The sequence below is a fragment of the Microcebus murinus genome, chromosome 5 (genome assembly GCF_040939455.1).
Source record: "Microcebus murinus isolate Inina chromosome 5, M.murinus_Inina_mat1.0, whole genome shotgun sequence".
Lineage (NCBI taxonomy): Eukaryota > Metazoa > Chordata > Mammalia > Primates > Cheirogaleidae > Microcebus > Microcebus murinus.
The window spans coordinates 20405652-20421119 of record NC_134108.1 but is presented as its reverse complement, the minus strand read 5'-3'; the positions used below and the strand labels follow the sequence as shown (position 1 = coordinate 20421119).

Sequence of the window (15468 nt, the reverse complement as noted above, 5' to 3'; positions counted from 1 at the left end):
CTGACAATGCAAGTGTTTATTAGGATGTGGAGCAATTGGAAGTCTCATACACTGCTGACAGAAGTATAAAATAGTACTCCCGCTTTGCCCTGGTATATTCTCAATAAGTTAAACATATACTTAACCTATACAATAATTCTACTTCTATGTATTTATGCAAAAAAATGAAAACATGTCCATAAAAAAGACTTATACATGAATGTTTTATTCATAGTTTTATTCATATAATATAAACTGAACAATTGAAAATGTCTACCAACAAGTGAATGGATAAACAAATTATGGAATATTTACAAAATGGAACAGTGCTCAGCAGTAGAAGGAAGTACACATAGCTACATGGATATTCATTTACATGGAATTATAGGATAGGCAAAACTTCTCAACAGTGACAGGAAAATGGGTTGTTGGTTGTCTGAAACTGGGTTTGGGGGAATATTGACTGAAAAAGGGGCATGAGGGAACTCTTCAGAATGATGAAAATATTCTATATTTTAATTGGGGCGGTTACACAAATGTATATATCTGTCAAAGCTCATTGAACAGTATATGTAAAATAGGTGCACTTAATTGTGTATAAATTATTCCCCAAAAGAGTTCATTTTGAAAAGTACAAAAATAAAAACTCACAGTATAATAATACTATAAAAATCATCTGAATTTCTGTACCAGAAAATAATCTTTATAACTGCTTCACTTTTGTTGGGTGCTAATGAAAATGTAGTTTAAAATAATGTGTTGTCTTTAATGTGTTGTCTTAAGATGCTCAGTAGAAAGATCTGCGGCTGTGATTTTAGTAATACACAAGTACTTTGGCAACAAGTTCATATAACAAAAACCATCTTTTATGAGTAATATATTCATTTTAAGATCAGAAGCTACTGGGTTGATGGCTACCTTATGGTTCTCTAATTGAATAAGTGAAACCATGTCAATGTCCTGCTGTGTGAATTTCTCTCACGTTTTAGATCCAACTTGGATCTAAAATGTGACTTGGATCTAAAATGTAGGTATTAATGTTCCTCTAAAAAAAAAATTCCCTTTGCAAGGCCTAATCAAATGTACAATTTATTTTTCTTTCCTTTGCATTCTTATGCTAAAATATAGTTTAATAGTTAAATTCTGTGCCCTTAACTATAATTTTATGCAGCAAGCAAAATGATTATATGCAATAGCACATTTTTATCACAATTTGATTATTTTGATTGTGCAGGGATTTTATATTAGCCCAGTGTTTTCAAGCTTAAGTACTAGAAAATTTATACACACATAACTAGAGTTATATATACTGTGGCCTAATAAGCATGAGTTTGTAAGTAATTTCCTTTTTTCTTTCTCAGCATGATTCCCTATTTTCATGACTCAGTTCTCATGACATGCATATATTTATTCTACTTCTTAGTGACTTAACCAATTCTTCCAATGATTCAAATTTCCAGGATGTTATAACAGTTTATGGGGAGAGTGATGTAGAATATTTATAATTGGGATTATTCTGTGAGGCCTGGGGCATTCCATTACCATTTTATATGGCTAATGTAAACATCAAGACTTTACATGTTTGCATTTTGAAATGATGCTTATTTTTCTACTTTAATTTTTTATGAGATCGGTCACCATATTTCTCATAAGAATCCATTTGTACTCTGATTTGTAAAATGCTTATTGAGCCAGGCCTGGTGTCATGTGCCTGTAGTCCCTGCTACTCAGGAGGCTAAGATGGGAGGATTGTTTGAGGCCCTGAGTTCAAAGCTGCAGTGAGCTATGGTCATACCACTGCACTCCTGCCTGGGAGACAGAGCAAGACCCTGTCTCTAAAATAAGTGAAAAATAAATAAAATTATTTATTGAAATAAGTAGGACATAGTGATTTTTATGAAAGCATTAATATAGCAAGAGAGGGGACTCAGATTGAGAAGAGAATAGAACATGTAGTTTAGTCATGCTGCGTTTAGATTATTGTTGCAGTAAAAGACTTTTTTCATTCCCAGAGCATTTGAAGTTCAACATAAATACAATCAGCAACCCGAATGAATGCTTAGCCATGGTACCCACCTGCCCTTTGCCCCTCTGTGGAGCTTCCACTTTCTCATATGGACCCCAGAAGTCCCTCCTCTCAGTTTATCCCACCAAGTGGTAATTGTCTATTTGCCTACTCATCTCTGAGATTTTTGTTGGCAGGGAAATAAACTTCAACTTTGCTGTCCCCATGGTGGCATGTAATGCCCAACACATAGAAGGGTGGCAATGAATGAATGAACAAGGGAGATTAAGGAAGCGACTCAGTATTGCCATGGTGATTGCCGTTGCCCTATGTGAGTAGTGTTTATGGTAGCAGCATTTCTGAAGTAAGACTTGACTTTCTAGCTTCAGTGTTAACTGAAGAAAAAAACCACCAAGCTTAGAGCCCCACGTTCCAGATGGTTTGTCTACACCACTGTAAATTAGTTCTGAATGATAATGACACTTTGCATTTTACTTTTTTCTAAGCGGTTTCACTCTTGTTTGGTAGCTGGAAACACAACCTTGCTAGACTTGTTTTCTTACAGCAATAGCTAGCATTTAGAAAACATTTGGCACGTCCCACCCTGCCCCCTGTGCCAAACCCTTGTGTGGATTATCCTAGTTAACTTTCACAACAACCTGATGAAGTAGGTGATAAGTAGTCGCAGAGGGAATGGAAGCTTAACGAGGTTGAGTAACTTGCCCAAGTTCATACACATAACGAGTGAAAAGTCTGGTCCAAAACCAGTCAGGCCGGCTCCAGAACTGGGCTCTTTTTCATTTCCCAACACTGTCCTGTTTTATTTATTTATTTATTTATTTTGAGGCATTTATCACCGTGTGAAATTTTTATTTATCTGTTTCTGACCTAGAATGCTTACTCCTTACTAGAATGCATCTCCTAGCAGAGACGTTGCATTTCCAGGTATAAAACACTGCCTGGCACCAAGTAGGTTCTCAGAAAATATTAAATCAACAGTTAAGTACTGCTTTCCCAAATGTGAAATAAAGGATAGAGCTAGGAGATGATGTCTAAGTGCTTACAATGCTTACATTTTATGAGTATTCATCTTAGGAAATGATTTTTTCAAATAGAAAAACTGCTTTAAAAAATGGCTTACGAAAAACTCTAAACTTTGAAGACATCACTGCATTGAATATCCCTCCACACATGTAGGATTTTGACTACATGCTAACCCAAACTTCCATACTGAGTTTAAGATTGATGCTGTGTCAAACCCTTCCTAGCGGCAAGTTATTCTTTTATGCTATCCCTTGGATGAGCCTGAAACAAACAAGCAAAGCCCGATCTCTGCTCCTGTAGAGGTGTAGGCTCCAACGTAGCTTTGTTACGAGCAGCTCCACAGTCTAAGAAGATCTTGGATTTTCCCCACTTCCCATTTCTCTCACTAGCCAATTCTATCTGGTAATTGCAAATGAAAGACAAATTTGGACAGAAAGGTATTGGACAGAACCACAGAGGACCTGGGGCTGCAGGAGTGGGACAGCTAGAAACTGAAGCCATTTCTTTCTTTTTTTTTTTTTTTATTTCGGCATATTACGGGGGAACAGATTTTAAGGTTTCAATAAATGCCCTCCCCCACACACAAGTCTGAGTTTCCAGCATGACCATTCCCCAGATGGTGCACATCTCACTCCTTATGTATATATATACCCGCCCCCCTCCCCCCTCCCACCTGCCCAATACCCTATTACTGTAGTACCTATGTGTCCACTTAGGTGCTACTCAGTTAATACCAGTTTTCTGGAGAATATATCTGGTGCTTGTTTTTCCATTCTTGGGATACTTCACTTAGTAGTATGGGTTCCAGCTCTAACCAGGAAAATATAAGATGTGCTATATCACCGTTGTTTCTTAGAGCTGAATAGTACTCCATGATATACATATACCACATTTTATTAATCCATTCTTGGATTGATGGGCACTTGGGCTGTTTCCACAGCCTTGCAATTATGAATTGTGCTGCTATAAACATTCAAGTGCAGGTGTCTTTTTTGTAGAGTGTCATTGGATCATTTGGGTAGATGCCCAGCAATGGGATTGCTAGATCAAATGGTAGATTCACTTCTATCGCTTTAAGGTATCTCCATATTGCTTTCCACAGAGGTTGAACTAGTTTGTAGTCCCACCAGCAGTGTAGGAGTGTTCCTCTCTCTCCGCAACCACGCCAGCATTTGTTATTTGGAGACTTTTTGATAAAGGCCATTCTAACTGGAGTTAAGTGATATCTCATTGTGGTTTTGATTTGCATTTCCCTGATGATTAGAGATGTTGAGCATTTTTTCATATGTTTGTTGGCCATTCTTCTGTCTTCTTTAGAAAAGTTTCTGTTCAAGTCCTTTGCCCACTTTTTAATAGGGTTATTTGATTTTTTCTTGCTGATTTTCGTGAGTTCTAAGTATATTCTAGTTATCAGCCCCTTATTGGATGCGTAGGATGCAAAAATTTTCTCCCAATCTGTAGGTTGTCTGTTTATTTTCATGACTGTTTCTTTGGCTGTGCAGAAGCTTTTTAGTTTGATCATGTCCCATTTATTTATTTTTGTTGCTGCTGTGATTGCCTTTGGGGACTTCTTCATAAACTCTTTGCCTAGGCCGATGTCTAGGAGAGTGTTTCCAACATTTTCCTCTAGAATTCTAATCGTTTCATACCTTAGGTTTAAGTCTGTTATCCAGCGTGAGTTGATTTTTGTGAGAGGTGAAAGGTGTGGGTCCTACTTTAGCCTTCTACAAGTGGCTATCCAGTTTTCCCAGCACCATTTATTGAAAAGGGATTCTTTTCCCCAGTGTATGTTTTTGTCTGCTTTGTCAAAGATTAGATAGCTATATGAGGATGGTTTTATATCAGGATTCTCAGATATGTTCCACTGGTCAATATTCCTATTTTTGTGCCAATACCAGATTGTTTTAATTACTACAGCTTTGTAGTATAGTTTGATATCTGGCATATTAATACCTCCCATTTTGTTTTTGTTGCCTAGAATTGCTTTTGATATTCGGGGTCTTCTTTGGTTCCATACAAAGCGTAAAATTATTTTTTCTATATCTGTGAAGAATGCTGATGGGATTTTAATAGGTATTGCATTGAATCTGTAGATCAGTTTGGGTAGTATAGACATTTTAATGATGTTGAGTCTGCCGATCCACGAGCCTGGTATGGATTTCCATCTGTTTACGTCCTCTGCTATTTCCTTCCTCAGTGTTTCATAGTTCTCCTTGTAGAGGTCTTTTACCTCCTTGGTTAAGTATACTCCTAGGTACTTTAATTTCTTTGTTGCTATTGTGAAGGGTATTGAGTCTTTGATTTGGTTCTCAATTTGATTGTTGTTGGCGTATATGAATGCCTCTGATTTCTGTGTATTGATTTTGTATCCTGAGACTTTACTAAATTCATTGATCAGTTCCAGGAGTTTCTTGGTTGAATCCTTGGGGTTTTCTAGATACAATATCATATCATCAGCAAACAGTGAAAGTTTGATCTCTTCTGCCCCTATTTGGATACCTTTAATTCCACTTTCCTGTCTGATTGCTGTAGCCAGGACTTCCAGCACTATGTTGAATAGAAGTGGAGATAGTGGGCAGCTTTGTCTGGTTCCAGTTCTAAGTGGGAATGCTTTCAGTTTTTCCCCATTCAGTATGATGTTGGCTATGGGTCTGTAATATATGGCTTGTATCATTTTTAGGTATGTCCCTTCTATGCCTATTTTCTTAAGTGTTCGTATCATGAAAGGGTGTTGAATTTTGTCAAAAGCTTTTTCTGCATCTATTGAAAGAATCATGTGGTCTTTGTTTTTGCTTCTGTTTATGTGGTGAATTGCATTTATAGATTTACGTATGTTGAACCATCCCTGCATCCCTGGGATGAAGCCCACTTGGTCGTGATGGATTATTTTTTTAATAAGCGTCTGGATTCGGTTAGCTAAGATTTTGTTGAAAATTTTTGCATCTATATTCATTAGGGATATTGGTCTGTAGTTTTCTTTTTTTGTTGCATCCTTTCCTGGTTTTGGTATCAGAGTAATATTCGCTTCATAAAAGGTGTTGGGGAGGTTTCCGGTCTTCTCGATGTTGTGGAATAGTTTCTGCAAGATAGGTACTAGTTCTTCTTTGTAAGTATGGTAAAATTCGGGTGTGAAGCCATCTGGACCAGGACTTTTCTTTCTGGGAGATTTTTAATTGCTGTTTCTATTTCAGCAGTTGAGATTGTTTTGTTCAGGGAATCTATTTCTTCCTGATTGAGCCTAGGGAGGCTATGTGTTTCTAGAAATTTGTCCATTTCCTCCACATTTTCCAATTTGTGTGAATAAATATTTTTGTAGTACTCATAAATTATATCTTGTATCTCTTTGGGATCAGTTGTGATATCTCCTTTTTTGTTTCTGATGGAGCTTATTAGAGATTTCTCTTTTCTGCTTTTCGTTAGCATAGCCAGTGGTGTGTCAATTTTGTTTATTTTTTCAAAGAACCAACTTTTTGTTTTGTTAATCTGCTGAATAGCTCCCCTATTTTCAATTTCGTTTAGTTCTGATTTGATCTTGTTGATTTCACTTCTTCTGCTGGGTTTGGGGCTGGTCTGTTCTTCTTTTTAGGGCTCTTTGAGTCATTTCATTAGATTGTCTATTTGTGATCTTTTTGACTTTTGGTTATAGGCATTTATGGAGATAAACTTTCCTCTTAGAACTGCTTTAGCTGTGTCCCAGAGGATTTGATAACTTGTCTCTCCATTGTCATTTTCTTCATAGAATTTTTTTATTTCCATCTTGATTTCTTCATTTATGAAGTAATCATTTACTAGGAGGTTGTTTAATTTCCACGTTTTTGCGTTGAAATGTGAGTTTCTGTTACGGTTGATTTCTACTTTTATTCCACTGTGATCTGAGAAGATACATGGTATGATTTCTATTTTTTTAAATTTCTTGAGGTTTACTTTGTGTCCTAGGATATGGTCAATCTTAGAGAATGTCCTGTGAGCTAATGAGAAGAACGTATATTCAGTGGATTTTGGGTAGAATGTTCTGTAAATGTCAGTCAGACCCAATTGTTCTAGAGTTTTGTTTAAGTCCATTATTTCTTTATTAATTTTCTGTTTGGAGGATCTGTCTCGTGCAGTCAGTGGGGTGTTGAAATCTCTGGTGATTATGGAGTTGCTATTAATCCATTTGCTTAGCTCCAGGAAGGTTTGCTTTATGAATCTGGGTGCACCTAAGTTGGGTGCATATATATTTAAAATTGTTATTTCTTCTTGTTGAAGTGTGCCCTTCACCATTATATAATGACCCTCTTTGTCTTTCACTACTTTTGTTGGTTTAAAAACTAAATCGTCTGAAATTAGAACTGCCACACCAGCCTTCTTTTGGCTTCTATTTGCTTGGAATATTGATCTCCAGCCTTTTATTTTGAGTCTATATGCATCCTTGCAGGTTAGATGTGTTTCCTGAAGACAGCATATACTTGGCCTGTATTTTCTTAACCATTCAGCCAACCTATGTCTCATGAGTGGAGAGTTTAAGCCATTGACATTTATTGAGAGAACTGATAGGTAAGGTAGATTACTGTTCATTCTGTTGGGTTGGATGTTGTTGCTACGATTTCTGTCTTGAGCCATTGTAATATCTGGCTTTTAATATCTTTGGGTTTTGGTTGTTTTTATATTCGTGGGTTATTATTATGATGTTCCGTGCGTAACGCTCTTTTAAGTACTTCTTGTAGGGCTGGTCTTGTCTTGGTGAATTCTCTGAGCCTTTGCTTGTCTGAGAATGTTTTTATTTCTCCTTCATATATGAAGCTTAGTTTTGAAGGGAATAATATTCTAGGCTGGGCATTGTTTTGTTTCAAAAGAGTGACAATGGGGCCCCAGTCTCTCCTTGCTTGTAAAGGCTCATTAGAGAAGTCTAGTGTTATTCGAATTGGCTTTCCCTTGTATGTTACTTGCTTCTTTTGTCTTACAGCTCTTAGAAGGGCCTCTTTAGTTGATACTTTGGTCAGTCTGATGACTGCATGTCGTGATGTCTTCCTGTTTGCATTGAATCTCCCAGGTGTCCTCTGAGCTTCTTGAACTTGTATATCAAGATTTTGAGCAAGGCCTGGGAAATTTTCCTCTATTATATCTTCAAACAGCTTGTCCAACCCTTGAGTGTTGTCTTCTTCCCCTTCTGGTAACCCTATGACCCTCACGTTAGGTTTCTTCACATAATCCCACATCTCTTGTAGGCTTTGCTCTTTTCTCTTGTTTCTCTGCTCTATCTCTGTGACTGATTTATTTAATTGGAGGGTGTTATCTTCAAGCTCTGAGATTCTTTCTTCTGTTTGATCTACCCTGTTCTTGAGACTTTCCACTGTATTTTGTAGTTCCTTGAATTGATTCTTCATTTCCAGGAGTTCAGTTAAACTTTTCTTCATTGTGTCCATTTCTTTTTCCAGATCCTGGAGGCTTTTTGTGGTTTCTTTGTGTTGGTTATTGAGTTGTTGTTGCAGCTCGGTGAGTGTTCTTATGATCCACATACGAAATTCCTCTTCTGTCATTTTGGTTACCTGATTTTGGTTGGTGCCCGTTTCTAGGGGGCTGGGGCTCCTCTTTGGGGGAGAGTTTTCCATTTGGTTCTTCATATTTCCTGAGTTCCTTCGCTGATTTCTTCCCATATCGATCAGTTGTTGTTTCTTTTCTTTAGGTTTTTGTTTGGGTATTCACACGCCTTGTTTAGTTTCTGAGCCGGAAGGTGGTATCTGTGGGTGAGATTCGTCCACTCCCTGTCCTGATAAGGGTGTGCAGGATGCTCTCCCTGTCAGTAGGTGGCACTTGTTTGGAGGAACTTGCTATGCTGTTGTTTTTATGCCCTGTTATCAGCTCTTGTTCCTGTAGAGAGAACTCTAGTGCCTCAGGTGGTGGGTGGGGCCCTGGGACTTCCAGGTGTGTCCTTTTCTCCCCTTCAGTGAGGGCTAGTCTAGGAGAGAGTCTTGGCAGAGCTGGGTTGGGTAAGCCTGCCCTCAGGCAACACCAATGTTGTCAGCAGGGGTCAAAGTTCTGTTCTCTGCTTCCAGGCAAAGCTTTCAGGTTGGGGCTGGAATGGCCCGGCTCAGTCAGAGTGTCTGCGTGTGGGGATTGGGCTGTCTGAGACTCACAGTCTGGAGAGGGCCTGGCTTCTTTCCACCGTCCCCAACTCCACAGCTACTGCTGGGCCTCTGCCCGCAGGCCAGACCACACGCCACCACTCCTCCCCTTGCTGTGCTACCTGCGGGGAGGTTCCCTAAGCAGGAACGCCACCTGGGCTGGGTGCAGGGCCTCCCTTTGGGGGGAACGTTGCCCTCTAGGATGCTTATCTGCCCCTGAAGGCACACACACCAAAGTAGGCTGTTTACAAATATCCCTTCTGTGCCCCAGACAATAGGAGGCCTCGGTGCATGGGATGTGGTCTGCAGGTCTGACCTCTGGGTCCCAGAGTTCAAACTATATCCCCACCAGGGAGAGCAGTGCCAGTCCCAATTCACCCACAGGAAGCCCAAGCTGGGTTTATGTCTCTCAGCCTCAGAGTCTGCCCCACTCTCCTGGGATCACCGTGCCAGCAGCACCTGGGAGAGCTGGCAGGTAGGGAGCTCACAGTCTGAGTTCCCCTTAGTCAGCTGTAGGGCCCCAAAAGGGAAGGTCCCGTTCCCTGTAGGTGACTCCGGCTGGTGGCTATATTGTCTGTCTGTCTCTCTGGGCATCCGCGGGTAGGGTCAGGGGAGAGGAGGAGGAGGCAGTATGGCGTCTGCCGCCCGGCTCGGGTCTGTGCACACGGAGGTGCCCCGAGGGAGTTGGGAGCCTGGTGCTGCGTCCGCCACTGGCTTACCGCTCACTGGCAGCGGCCGTTGCTGGGCTGGTGTCCGCAGGTCTCTCCACTCACTGGGGAGCCCACCAGCAGTCCGGGATGCAGGGGAGGGGAAATGGCCAGTACTTCCCGCTGGTCTCCGGGCTGCTCCGGCGGTCTCAGCCTCCAGTTCTCCTCTGTGACCTCCTCCCATGGAGTCTCCCGTGGTCTCAGGTACTCCCCCTTCCGACCCTCATCCAATGTAGGCTCGTCTTCTTGCTTCTTTCTTCTGATTTCTGCTAGAATCTATCTTTTCTGCAGAGACACTCTGTCTGGCGGTGTTTCTCATCCGCCATCTTTTTTCGGCCTCCCTAGGACCACTTTCTTTACATGAAGATTCACTAAATAATTCATTTAATTGGGAAGTTCCTAAGTATAATTAATCTATTTTCAAAAAAATATACCATGTGAACATTTTAAAGGCACGTTCTTAATTGAAATAGCTGCATAGGTAGAATCCTTTATTTGAGCCCTTGCATGTGTCCCCCTCTGGAATCAACTGTCTCAAACCAGAGTTTGGGACTTGGTTTTTTTTATGTTGGAGCAGAATTCGTATCCTATTTATTTCATTTCATACGGTCCATTCCATGGTTGTTTTTGAAATGTTAATTGTCATTTGTTGTTATCATTACATTCAGATTATATTCAGTGCCCATATTGTATGAGGAAGTTTAATGAAACCGCATCCCAGCGACATGTTAATTTCTGCAAGGATCAATCATCTCGCCGAGTCTTTGATCCAGCCCAGACAGCAGCCAAACTGGCATCCAGAGGCCAGGTAAGTATCCCCCAGGTACTGGCTGTTGTGTCCTTGCATCCCTGGGGCAAGCAGGTAGAATTTGTTAGAGAACTTTAGTTACCCATTCTAAGAAGTACAAGGATCAAGAGAACTGATCACTGTCACTTGGCCCAACAGCAGTCAGCTTCTTTAGGGGGTGGATGCTTTCCAGCTAACAGCACCTTTGGGTGTTGTAGAAAAAATATTGCTAAAGTATTTGAAGCTTCTTTGGATGAAGACTTGGTTATGGAAATTGTGTTTCTATAGCATTAGGGCAGAACTCTTGAGTGGTTATCAGCCTTAACCACTCAGAAAAGAATTGTGAATCTGAGGAGAAACTGCTTGAGTAGGGAAGGCTGTTAGTAAGGCAACTACCCCACAGGCTGTGTGTTTTGCTCCATCCAGCGAGGAGAGGGGTCTTCTGCCCTTTACTTAAAGCCACAGAATCAGCATGTTAAAGGGGTATATGGCTGAATGGAAGCAGCTGTTACAAATAGGTACAAATAGGTAAAATGACAACCTGAGGTGGAATCCAATATAGGGTTCTGGCACACAGAACTGGAGTCAGCAAACAGCTCGGTACACACAAAGGTCCCAAGGACATAACTTACACTATTGCATAAAATGATTTGTTTCATAAACATGGCTCAGACACCAAAATAAGATTAAGTTCGTCTGAATACTTTAAGAGTACGCAACATGTTTTGAAAGCTCTCTGTTAAATCCAGTATCTAATGGGATAGGATCCTTTCCAACAACAGTATATCACAGAGACTATGGATTCTGAGCTCTGTCGCCACATACATTAGAGCATTGAGAGAATTATTGACTATCTACTGTGTATTAGACACAGTGCTAAGTACTGGTTGAATTCAAAGAAGGAAGGGGACTTGGAAACAGTACGGTATGAGGTGGGGTAGCTGGCATCTGTATCAGGGCTGCAGAAGAAGATGACACCATGATTCCTGGAAGTCTTCAGAGGCGAGCAAACATTTTTCCCTTAAACATCAAAATGGGTTCACCAGCCTGGAGCTGGAGTTGGGAAGGATTTTATGTATAAAATCCTAAAGGATTTTATGGCTAAAGGCTAAAGCACAGCATTCCTGTGGAAGAGTGAAAGGGACAGCAAGGTGGGCCAGCAGATCTAGAAGGGCTTTTCCTCAAGCCAGTTCAGAGAGGAGGAAAAGAGGAATTTGTTGGATAGATGCTCTAAAATCTGAGGACAGCCAGGCCTGACAGCCTGGAAACAAGAAGTAGAAAGTCCCTGGGAAGCCAGGCAGTCCTGTTCCCACCTTGCCACCCTGTCTCTTCCTCTTGCTGTGCCTCTGCCACCTCCTCTCTCTGCAACTTGACTTTCTCAGCTCTTCTGTCCAGTCGTCTCTTATTGGCCCCGTGTGTCATCCTATAGGCAGTGTGGATTGGTTGAACGGTGGAGACTGGAATGACATGGAAGTGGCTTTTTAGAAAGATTACGTTTGCAATTACTGTTCAAGATGGATTGGCGAGAGGCTAGTAGGAGCCACAGCAACAGAGAAAGAGTGGGGGCCTGGGGCAGGAGGACCATGGGGTGTGTGTTAGGGGGTAGAATTTAAGAAATAATTGATGAGACTGAGAAAATGATTGGACATAGCGTGAAAGAGGGGATGAGGGTTGACAGTAAGGTTTTCAGCTCCAGAGCCTGGACAGTTAGAAATACTCTCTCTCAGAACACAGGAGGGAGGACATATATATTTGTTGAAGGGCAGTAGTTATGATAAATACAGTTTTAGAGATTCGGGCTTTACATCTGAGATAGCAAGGTAGAAAGAGCCAGGATTCTACAATCAGTAGTCAGAGTTTGAATTTCAGGTCTATAATTTACTATCTGTAGGTAAACTTGGCCAGGTTACTGGAATTCTTTGAGACTCACTTTAATCTGCAAAATGAGGTTTATGACGTGTGCCTTGCCGAGTCCTTGGGAGGGAGGACTGTAGATAACATAAGTGCCCAGCTCGGTGTCTCGCACATGGGGTTTCTCTGCCCTTCGCCTCTCCACATTGCTCCACGCTTCCTCCCCTCTCTACAAGCCTTTGCCTGTTGGTAGGATTGGCACCACAATTTTGGAGGGATTTGACTGCCATGGGCTTGAATTCAACCTAATTTTGGAGAAGTTTCTAAGTATAAATCTACCTACACCTGGTAAAGCAGTAGAGGACGAGTTACATTTCTGCAAATGGTTCTTCTAACCAGTCCACAAAAGTCAGTCGGCATTAGTGGGGCCAGGGAGAGCGCCGGGAAGCAGCAGATGACAAGTTTTTTTTCTTCCTGAAGAAGGCCAGCTGGCTGTCCTGAGTGTAGCCAGTGCCTTGGCCCCGTTCCTCCTCTTGTTTTCCAGAGCTAAGTGGTGACTGGGAACACAGAAGAAAAATTGCATGCTCTCTGAATTCCTTCCCTCGCTGTAGAGCGTATCTGAACAGCGGTATTTGCTTCCCTTGGGGCAGCTTCACCACGCCAGGGCCTTGCCTGATAGCGAAGCTTATTCAGAAATGGAGCAAGAAGGGAGGGGCCGCTTCAGTTTTGAAGGGCTGTTAATGGCACAGCCGAAATGCGTTTCTATTTTAAACATAATCAACTTTAAAAATGTGTCATCCCCTTAACCAAGAGAGACCAATATGGGCTTCTAAAAATAGATTTATTTGGATGGGGATGAGCTGCCTGCTGGAATCTCACAGCCACCCTTGTCCAAGCAAGACTTCCACTCAGAGTAACAGGTTATCTTTGCACTGTATTTTCCATGGACCCGGGGTTGGGATCAGTGGTGAGGTAAAAAGGAGGTTGTAAGAAGCCTTTTGATCCTTATTTTGTGTTGTTATAACTCTTCTGCTGCTGCTGCTGCTGCTGCTGCTCTGCAGGGAGGGGGATGGCATAGGGATGTTGGAATTTCATGCTTAAAACATTTGCTGCCTGCAAATCTCAGTTTTTCTTCTCGGTTCATGGTAAAGAACAAAATCATCTTCAAGCGTAATGAAAAAATAAAATATTCTATAACTATGTCCTTATTGGAATTAAGTGATTCCTTATGTCTCCATATAACTAATTTTATAGAGCAAAAACACCACCAACAACCTCAAGGGTTTGATTATGGAATGGAAGCTCCAAAATCCAGACATGGCTTTGAGCAACAGCAGGGAGGACAGGAACCTGAGGTGCCGGGTGTGTGCTTGTCCCCTTCCACTGGGAGTCCCTGCAGATGACTCCAATCTGCTGCTGGTTAAGTGGAAACAGCTTCACCTCCTACTTAGTACCTGAGGTTACAGAACTGTGCTGTGTGTGTTTCTCTGTAGGGTAGGGCTCAGATGAGTCCCAAAAAAGAGCCAACTGTTACAAGTGCCGTGGGAGCTTTGCTACAGAACAGAGCCCTGGAGGCCATGAGTGGGTTCTCAACCGAGCCAGGTGAGTCACAACAGGCATTTCAACTGTGGAATGATGGGGGATTAAAGGGGGCCACACTTGGCTTTGGGACTCATTGGTAGTCAGCAAAAGCTATATAATGACATTCACTGTTGCTTTTGGATACAAAGACATGTGGGTTTGTTCAAGGATAAAGCTGCTTTGCTAAGAGGGAATAGTTATTAAAGATTACACAAGTTTGACAATGTACAAAATCAAATCTGATCACAGCAGCAGGAGTCTAAGAGACTGAGAATGGTTACCATATCCTTGTAGTATAGCTTGAAGTCTTAAATTGATGCCCCCCAAATTGTTCTTTTTTGCTTAAGTTTGCTTTATTTTCTTGTACTTCCCTTTTTTTTTTTTTTTTTTAACTACACAAATTCTTAGTATTAAGATTGCTTTAGCTATATAGGGTCTTCTCTGGTTCCATACAAAGCATAGAATTATTTTTTCTAGATCTGTGAAAAATGTAGTTTTTTCTTCTCTCTTTCCTTAACTTGTCAAGTTAGGTTGTTAATATGAGAGTTTTTTTAAGGTAAGCATTTATAGCTAAATTCCCCTTTAGCGTTGCTTTTACTGAGTTCATAAGTTTTGGTGTGTTGTATTTTGGGTTTCATTTGTCTCCAACTATTTTCTAATTTCTCTTGTGATTTATTCTTTGATCTATTGGTTGTTTAAGAGTGTATTGTTTAATCTCCACAAATTTGTGCATTTTCTGCCTTCACTTCTGCTTTATTCCATCATGGTTGGAGAAAGACTTTGTATGATATATATATCTTTTTCAATTTATTAAGACTTAATCTGTGGCCTGACATATGATCCATCCTGGAAAATGCCCATGTGTGCTTGAGAAGAATGTATATGCTGCTGTTATGTATAGTGTTTTCTATATGTCTGTTAGATCTAGTTGGTTTATTGTGTTAAGTCCTCTATTTTCTTAGGGTATTGAAGTCTCCAACTATTGTGGTAGAAGTGTCTATTTCTGCCTTCAATTTTGTTGAGATTTGCTTCATTTATTTGATGGTCTGTCATTAAGTTCATAATTATTGTATCTTCTTAATATATAACCTCTTATTAATATGTAATGTCCTTCTTTATCTGTTGTAACCTTATTGATTTAAAGTCTATTTTGTCTGGCAATAGTGTGGCCATTCCTGTTCTCTTTTGTTGCTATTTGTGTATCACTTCTTTTTCTACCCTTTCACTTTTAATCTATTTGTGTCTTTGGACCTAAAGTGAGTATCTTGTTGACAGCATATGTTGGACATATTTTGTCCATATTTCCAATCTCTGTCTTTTGGAGAGTTTAATCCATTTACATTGAAAGCAATTAGTAATTATGAGGAATGTCTGTCATTTTGCTATTTGTTTTTTATTTTATTTTATTAT

The 15468-nt window shown here is 40.6% G+C and overlaps 1 protein-coding gene across 5 annotated transcripts in view; it reads left to right on the top strand.

Annotated features, from left to right (window-relative positions):
* Positions 1 to 15468, top strand: part of ZC2HC1B (zinc finger C2HC-type containing 1B) — a 50117-nt gene that overhangs the window by 20281 nt on the left and 14368 nt on the right. For all 5 annotated transcript variants that reach the window (XR_001151094.3, XR_012919262.1, XM_012752541.3 and 2 more), the window contains exons 5-6: positions 10508 to 10647; positions 13971 to 14079. Coding sequence is in view for 3 of the 5 variants with exons in the window: in XM_012752541.3 (XP_012607995.1) it covers positions 10508 to 10647; positions 13971 to 14079 (249 nt within the window). In the remaining 2 variants the exon portion in view is untranslated. The remainder of the gene's footprint in view (positions 1 to 10507; positions 10648 to 13970; positions 14080 to 15468) is intronic.